Source organism: Nycticebus coucang, chromosome 2 (assembly GCF_027406575.1).
Source record: "Nycticebus coucang isolate mNycCou1 chromosome 2, mNycCou1.pri, whole genome shotgun sequence".
In the NCBI taxonomy this organism is placed as follows: domain Eukaryota; kingdom Metazoa; phylum Chordata; class Mammalia; order Primates; family Lorisidae; genus Nycticebus; species Nycticebus coucang.
In genome coordinates, this window is record NC_069781.1 from 117,317,080 (window position 1) to 117,325,566 (window position 8,487).

An 8,487-nucleotide genomic window follows, 5' to 3' on the forward strand; every position below is an offset into this window, starting at 1 on the left:
TAGCTAGGGAAACTGAAGCACAGTAGGAGTCAGAGTGAGATCCTCAGCAGCACATGTCACCCTGTCCTTCCACCCTAGGTGGCCCTTATGGGGCAGGCCCTGGGACAGGATCCTGGATCCCAGTGGCATACTTGAGGGTGTGAAGTAGGTGGGGGAAGTTTCACCCCTTCCCAGATAAAAAATCTGAAGGCGGGAATGGGGGACTGGGGCAGTCATCATGGGGGCTCCTAGGTCACAGTGCACAGCCAGCTCCTTTAGGAGGGAAGATGGGATGAGTGGGGCCTGGCCTGGACTCTGAGTGGGTGATGTTGGCAGCTTCCAAACCACCACCCCTTGGTTCTTGAATTTGACAGTTGAGATTACCTAGGAGGCTCGAATATTGCATCAGCCTAGTGCAAGGTACTGTCCTTGGCACTGGGGAAGGAAATAGGCAGTAAACAGAGAAAACCTTAGGGAGACCAGCAGGGGCACAGCACATGCAAAGGCCCTGGGGCAGGAGACACCTGCCATGTTGAAGACACATCAAGGAGGCCTGTCTGGCTGGAGCAGAGTGAAGAGGGGGAGAAAGGAAGGAGGAGATAGGGCAGTGCTTAGATTTCTAGGCTGGGAAGCCCAGTAAGGAAGGGGACAGATGAAACAGTTCCTGTTCATGACATGTGACATGTCCATGCAAAGGTTAGATCATCATGGGCCCTGTCCTGGCCCAGCCCCCACCCTCAAACCAGCCTGATTTTTCAAATCAGCACTTTCCTGAGGGGTATGTCTGTGTGTTTCCGAAAACAGTAGTACCATTGGATTCCCCTGACTTTCTTACCCTGAGCAGTTCTGCCCCCAACAGGACATTGGCCATTTCTGGGGACATTGTGGTTGTTGTGACTGAGGGTGCTTTTGGCATGGGGTAGGTGGAGGCAGGGACACTGCTCAGCACCCTGCAGCGCCTAGGATGGCCCCAGTGTCCACGATGCTTGGCGGGGAGACCCTGACTTCAGTGAGTTTTTTTTAGTAGAGAAAGGATCCAACTATGTTGCCCAGGCTAATCTCAAACACCTGGTCTCAAATGATCCTCCCACCTCAGCCTCCCAAAGATCTGGGTTTACAGTTGTGCGCACTATGCCCAACCTTTCTTGGTGTTACCTTTTCGTTATTAGAAATTCTCAATTTTTATGCAGTTGAATTTATTAATTGTTTTTCTTTTGAAAGCAGTTCCTTTAGCATTTCTTTCAGTAGCACATAGACTAAAATTAGAGTGATAAAAATATTAGCAAAGCACCTGTGCAAGGATGATGCTAAAATTCACAAGGCATTCCATATTTTAAAATAAATGATTTAAACAGTTTGCTTCTGTCAAAAAGAAAACAGCTTATTTAAAATTGTAAAGAAAAGTTCTGGTGTATTGGCTCATGCCTCTCCTGTAATCCCAGCACTTTGGGAGGCCTCTTTATTGGGAGAATCACTTGAAGTTAGGAGTTCAAGATCAGCCTGGAGGGCCAATTATGATTGTTCACACCTGTAATCTTAGCAGTCTGGGAGGCAGAGGTGGGTGGATTGTCTGAGCTCATGAATTTGAGACCAGCCTGAGCCAGAGTGAGACGCCATCTCTAAAAATAGCTGGGCATTGTGGTGGGCGCCTGTAGTCGCAGCTACTTGGGATGCTGAGGCAAGAGAATCACTTGAGCCCAAGAGTTTGAAGTTGCTGTGAGCTATGATGTCACAGTAGCAGGGGGTGACAAAGTGAGACTCTGTCTCAAAAAAAGGATCAGCCGGGACACCATAATAAGATCCCATGTCTACAAAAAAATAGAAAAATTAAACAGGCATGGTAGTGTGTGCCTGTAGTCCCAGCTCCTCAGGAGGCTGAAACAGGAGGATCCCTTGAGCCCAGGAGTTGGAGGATGAATTGAACTATGATGACAACACTGCTCTGTCCCATGTAACAGTAAGACCTAGTCTCAAAAAAAAAAAAAAAAACCAAAACCAAACAACAACAACAAAAAAAACGTTCCTTGCCCTACCCCAGAGTTGCAACAGAATTTCTGTATCCTTTCTTCTAAAGGTTGTAACATTTTGCCTTTCACCTTCCAGTCCTTAATCTGTCTGGAATTGGTACCTGTGTATGGCATGAGGTAGGGATCCAGTTCTGGTTGTGTCTTGTTTTTGGTTTTGGTTTGTTTTTATTTTTGTTTGTTTGGTTGTTTTTTCTTTTTTTTTTTTTAGTTTTTTGTTTTTGGTTTGTTTTTGTTTTTTGTTTCTTTCTTTTTTCTTTTTTTCTTTTTTCTTTTTTTTTTTTTTTTTGGTAAATGAAGACCTGATTGTCCTAGGAGAGCTCGTGCACTTCATGAGAGGGGCAAAGAGGGATTTTTCAGGTAGTCTTGGAAGCCAGCCCCCACCCTGGCCACAGCCCCTGACCACAGACCTATTGCAGGACTTGGACGTGCAGGTGCAGCAGCAAGTGCTGGCGAGATTAAGCGAGAGGAGAAGGAGGATGAAGAGAACACTTCAGTGGCTGACAACTCTGAGGAGGACAAGAAGGAGCTGAAGGCGCCCCGGACCCGGACCAGGTGCCAACTCCTCCTTGTCCCTTCTCACCTAACCCTGGCAGGACACACACACAGGCACATGCACACCTCATCCATGCTGGGAGGCCATCAGCGGGTCCGTACCCGTCCCCCACCTCACTGTCTCCCTCTGGCCCCCTCCTGGCGTCCCTCTCCCATAGCCCAGACGAGGACGAGGACGACCTTCTCCCCCCAGAGCAGAAGGCCGAGAGGGAGAAGGAGCGCCGGGTGGCCAATAATGCCCGTGAACGGCTGCGGGTCCGCGACATCAATGAGGCTTTTAAGGAGCTGGGGCGCATGTGCCAGCTGCACCTCAACAGTGAGAAGCCCCAGACCAAACTGCTCATCCTGCACCAGGCCGTGTCGGTCATCCTGAACTTGGAGCAGCAAGTGCGAGGTCAGTGGGGGCGTGGGCCACCAGCCGTCCCCGCAGCACCACCCTTTCCCTGCTGCTCCTGCCCCTTGCTGTCCTCCACCTCCCCTCCCTCCCTGCAGCCAGCCCTCTCCCTGTAACTACCATCATCTCTGTGTCCCTCTCTGCCTTAGTGGACTGGACTGTCTCTGGACCCCAGCCCTGCAGATGTGGACCCTTTGGCTCAAAACTATGTCCCCAGACCTCAGGGCCCTCCCCAACCCTGGCCTTTCCTTCTCAGGAAGCCCAGAGCCTGGGCTGCAGGGGTCAGCACGCCCCTCAGAGCCCAGAGGCACAAGCTGGTGTACGTGCCACTCTGGACTGTTTACCTTGAGCAGATAACCACATGAGGCTTCTTGAGCCCATTCCGCCCCCTGACTCAGTTTCCCCATCTGCCGGTGGGTGTTAATCACACCCATTTCCCAGGGCTGGGTGAGGACCAAAGATAAAGACAGATGTCCCCTGCCTCCCAGTGTTACTTGGCTCCTGCCCTCCCCTCCTGCTGGCAGCTGATTGCTTAACTACTTCCTCTTCTGCGTGGCCCCCTTAATCCTTTCTCTCCTGCAGCACTGTTGCTTGGACCGGAGCCAGAGCCCGGCCTGCCCTGCCCGCTGTCCCCTCAGCTCTGAGGCTTCTGCATCTCCACGGCGGTGTGTGTGTCATGCCTTGTGTCCCCCACGCCTGCCTCTCTTTTCTCTTGACTCTTGCTCTGTTCCCCTCCATCCTGGCCCATGCATCTTGCTGCTCCCCTGGCGGCCCTCCCTCACCTCGCACTTGCTGCCCAAGTGCCCAAAATGGCTGGGCTGTGCCCTTGCAGCCTTTCCTTCCTCAAATCCCCCTGTTGGGACTTAAGGGAAGAAAAGAGACCCAAGGAGTATGGAAGCCTCCAATCCTCACTGTCAGTTTGGTCTGTGCGCTTGTCCTGGGCTCCAGAGGCAGCCACTGCCACCTGGAGCCATTCTGGCCCCAAGAGCAAGGTGGGCAGGCACATGGGGCAAGGGCAGCTCCTCCCACCCAGAAGAGCTGGTCAGATACCAGGCACTGGGCCAGGTCTTCGCCCATGTTTTATCTTCACAATCCAGAACAGTGGGTACCAATTATGATTAGCATTCATGCTTCCATGACGTACAGGGAGTGAGGTCACTTGTCTAAAGTCATATCGCTTGAAGAGCCTGAGCTGGGATTTGCACAGCGTGGAGAGGGTATCAGTATCATGCCTGGTGCAGGATGGGTGCTGAGTGCATCAGGGATGCCACTGACATCACACTCAGTAGCAATGACAGCTGGATTCCTAAAGGTCTTAGGGACTGAGTGTTCCTTCCCAGAGGCAAGATCTGTGGGAGAACTTGTGGTGGCCTAAGGCCCACTGGGGGCTCAGTCTTTGAAGCAGTTTGTTATGAGGAGCAAACATGTTTCTGAGGCTCTTCTTCATCAGAGTATGGGGATCTCGTAGGGACTAGCCAGCTTACTCCTATGGACTCAGAATCCTACATTCCCCAGTCCTGACCTTTGGGGAGGCCTAGGCCTAGGTCTCCACCCAGGAAGCAGCTGCTCTGAATGGGGAAGGTCGTCATTTCAGGAAGGAGGAACAGAGAGGTGTAGGGGTACTGGGCCTTCCTTGTAGGGCCACGTGGAGTGAGCACAGGGCAAAGGATGATCAGCTCCCCTACATATTTCCAATTGGGGAAATCAAGACCCTGCCTCCCTCCACATGAACATCCTGGGAGCATTGGTCCTTCTTGGGTGTGACCACACACACAGCCTTCCTTAGAGTTGGGTGTGAGGACTTAACAAACCTAGGCAGCCACCTGCACACAGAAAAGAACATAGCTGCAGGTCTCTGCTATACTCCTTGTGCACACAGATGAGCACATTTTCATGGATATAGGCGCATGAACCGTAGCACAGCACATGGATCCATAGTGCTACCCATGCCAGCATAACCCATGTACCTACACTGCCATGCCCCCACCCACTACAGCCATGTACACTGCTACCCTCACCCATACCAGCTGTGTACCCTCTCTACAACCGGTCTCTGCCCTCCCCCCACGCCTGGCACATAACTAACAGAGGCCTCGGTGCTGTGACCCAGCAGTACGGAGGAGGTGCTGTCACTGGAGGAGAAAGACCTGAGGGACCGGGAGAGGCGCATGGCCAATAACGCACGGGAGCGGGTGCGTGTGCGGGATATTAACGAGGCCTTCCGGGAGCTGGGGCGCATGTGCCAGATGCACCTCAAGTCGGACAAAGCGCAGACCAAACTGCTCATCTTGCAGCAGGCCGTGCAGGTCATTCTGGGCCTGGAGCAGCAGGTGCGAGGTAGGCTCCCAGGCCAGGGTATCCCCAGACACCTCTTTTCCCTGTTACCAAGCCCATGTATAGACATTGGGGTCCTCCAGTGTGCTGTGCCAGGAGACTTGTGTGCACTGACTCTGGTCTCTCTCTTTCTCTCTCTCTCTCTCTACTTCTCTCTCAGTGGCTGGTTTCAAACCCTGAGACATCCCCCCAAATACCCTTGGCAACCTAATCTCTTTACAGTGCCCCTCAAACCCTCCACAGCCTTCTCTATGAAGATGAGCATGAAAAATAGAGGGAAGCACATGCAGGGCCCTTGTACCCACCCTTCCCTACATCCTCCCCCTACGCTACCACCTTACGTTCTCTGGGGATCCTCTCCCATGGTGCTCTCTCCCTCCTCCACAGAGCGTAACCTGAACCCCAAAGCAGCCTGCTTGAAACGACGGGAAGAGGAAAAGGTATCAGGCGTGGTTGGAGACCCCCAGATGGTGCTTTCAGCTGCCCACCCAGGTCTGAGTGAGGCCCACAATTCTACTGGGCACTTGTGAAAGGTACACCATCGTGGGACAAGTGACCCAACCTTGGTCCTTGTCCTGGGCTCAGGTTTTACCTAGAACAGCCGAACAAGGCATTGGGTATTCATCTGCAAAGTGGGCCAGATGGGCCACATCGCACTCGTCAGTGTTGAGGCACTACCTGACCTAATGAGGTTCCACGTAATGGGCTATGAAGGTGATACCAGCTCCAGGACCTTCCTGGGCTCATTGGCCCACCCGCTACTGGCCTCGAATCTCTGCTCCCAAGTCTCAGCCACCATGACGCCCTGTGATGTGCCCCTTGGATCCTGAAGCTGTGTCTTGGCCCCATTGCCTGGGCTGAAAGGAGCATTTGGTTTTTTTTTTGGTTTCTTTCTTTATTTCTTTCTTTCTTTTTTTTTTTTGTAAACAAAACCAGAAAGCAAGCAACAAAATATATACTTTGTCAAAAGAAAAAAAAATGCCTTAACTGTAAAACGTGAATCAAAACATATCACTCAAGAGAGATGCTGTGCAAACTGGCTTGTTCTTCAAAAGCCACCAGCAAATTGTGCCTAAGCGTACCTTTTTTTTTTTTAAGAAAAATAAAAAGTTAGTTACAAGATTTTTTTTCTTAATGTAGAAGAAAATTAGCAAGGATAATGCCTTTGGTCCTTTTTTTTAAAGCTTTTTTTGCATATGTTTTGTAAGCAACAAATTTTTTTGTATAAAAGTCTCCTGTTTCTTGCTATTTCTGCTGCTGTTTCTAAAACTAAGCATTGCATTTCATGATCAAGCAGATTATTAAAATTTGTATTAAAAAGTCCCAATGTAAACCTGAGGTTCCCCCCTCCCTGCCCTCATCCTCCGCTCCAAAAGCCACTGCATACAGACAGAGCAGACAGGTGGTGGTTTGTGTTTCTTGAATGTTGCGGGGTTTGTCGGTGTTACCATGTTGAAGTGGATGCGCCTTGCGCCTTGCACCTTGCCCTTGTGGGAGGTCTCATGGACTGCCCCAGCTGCTTCTCTTCCTGCCTCAGGGAGGGGGCAGGCCTCTGCTATGCCTGCCCCCAGCCTTGTGGAGAAGGGACTTCAGGGAGGGGACATTCCTTCCAAGTGCTGTTCTAGGCTATCCCTGGCCCTGAGGCATCTGTTCCCTCATCTCCTAATGAGCTGCTTTTCCTGAGAATCTGCACACCTCTCTGAAATGGGGCATTTTTTTGGGACCAACAGTCTCTGGCACAGAGGCTACACCCTGGAGCACATAGCTGGGGGACACCCCATGCTTCATTCTTTTGGTCTGGGGACCCAAACCCATTTTCTTTTTTTTTTGGCCGGGGCTAGGTTTAGAACCCGCCACCTCCGGCATATGGGACCGGCGCCCTACTCCTTGAGCCACAGGCGCTGCCCCAAACCCATTTTCTGTATGCTGGAAGAGGAGCTGCAGCTCAGGGGACCACCACAGAATGCACCCACCCCAGCACATCCCCTTGCCAAGCTGCATGTCCATCCTGGTGTGGTCAAGATGCAGAGTCCCATCTGGCCTGGCCCCACCCTGGGGAATACTTCTCGCCCTGGACTGACACCTGCCACCCTTGCACACAGGGCCTAAGGCTGAGATTGACTGGAACTGGAGAAGGAACAGGGTCCCAGGACTCCATAAATACCCCTAAGCCTTGTATCTGACCCAGCTGCAAAACGAAGAGGGTGGGTCACCATACAGGCCATCTCTGCCCTGTGTTCCCAGTACCTAGGCCACCTAGGCCTCTCCAGATCCTCTTTGCTGGTCTTATGTCATGAGGTGAACAAACTTGTCTCACACTCACCAGGGTGGTTGGTCACTCTGTCACCCAGGTGTCCTGGAGTGCCTTCATTTTCCCTTTATCCATACCCATCCCCTTCATAGAGGCCTTATGGACCCCCAAACTGGCTGTGATCACCCTGCCAGCAGCTCAGGCATCTACACCCCACACCCAAAAGTGGAAATTGCCTGACTCCCCTCTCGCCAGCTTGGGGTCCTACACAATGGAATCTGGTGGCCCTGTGGGAGATTCAAAGGAAACCCCAAGGCCAATGCAATGTGGGGTGATGCTATGGCCTGGGGGCCACCCCAAACTTCTGACCTCTTTGTGGGCTCTGCTTAAGGGTCAGTCACACCTCAGAGGTGTCTGGGCCTGGGGCCAATATGCCAACCATGACCACTGCCCCCTGGTCTGTCTGGGTTTTGTCTCTTAGGGAACCATCCTTCATTTCCTTCTTGCTTTGCTTTTGGTCCTGCCTGTAGACCCAGACAGGCAGCAGCTGAGGAGCTGCCATGTTCCCCGCCAGGCCCCATAGACTCTGGAACTGTATATTATATATATAATTTAAGTTATATATATGTGATAAGATAAACCCAGCACAAGAAGAAAACAACATAGCAGTTGATCAGGGGAAGAACCACAATTACTGGGAGAAATTGTGCTCTGAGTGCCTGGTTTTCAAACAAAGTTGTTTTTTAAAGAAAAATAATTTTATACATGCCAACACAGCTGGCTGGATTATCTGGGATTTTTAAATGATCCTCTTTAAAGTAGATTTGGAGACCTGTCCTGTGTAACAGCACTGTAGCAATAAATGTGACATTTTATAACAATATTTGGCTGTCCCCAGAATCTTATCAGATGTTACATGCTTATGAATGATGGGAGGTAGTCAGAAGTTC

The 8,487-nt window shown here is 51.2% G+C and overlaps 1 protein-coding gene and 1 pseudogene across 11 annotated transcripts in view; both read left to right on the forward strand.

Annotated features, from left to right (window-relative positions):
* Positions 1-8,487, forward strand: part of TCF3 (transcription factor 3) — a 48,726-nt gene extending 40,239 nt beyond the window's left edge. For 2 of the 11 annotated variants that reach the window (XM_053581253.1, XM_053581252.1), the window contains exons 17-19: positions 2,423-2,558; positions 2,717-2,952; positions 5,674-8,486. In XM_053581253.1, coding sequence (XP_053437228.1) covers positions 2,423-2,558; positions 2,717-2,952; positions 5,674-5,816 — 515 coding nt within the window. In that variant the 3' untranslated portion in view covers positions 5,817-8,486. Of the gene's footprint in view, positions 1-2,082; positions 2,124-2,422; positions 2,559-2,716; positions 2,953-5,040; positions 5,290-5,673 lie in introns of those variants that run through there. The other 9 variants (XM_053581260.1, XM_053581261.1, XM_053581262.1 and 6 more) reach the window with 9 other exon arrangements.
* On the forward strand, positions 1,215-1,315 carry LOC128580114 (uncharacterized; annotated as a pseudogene).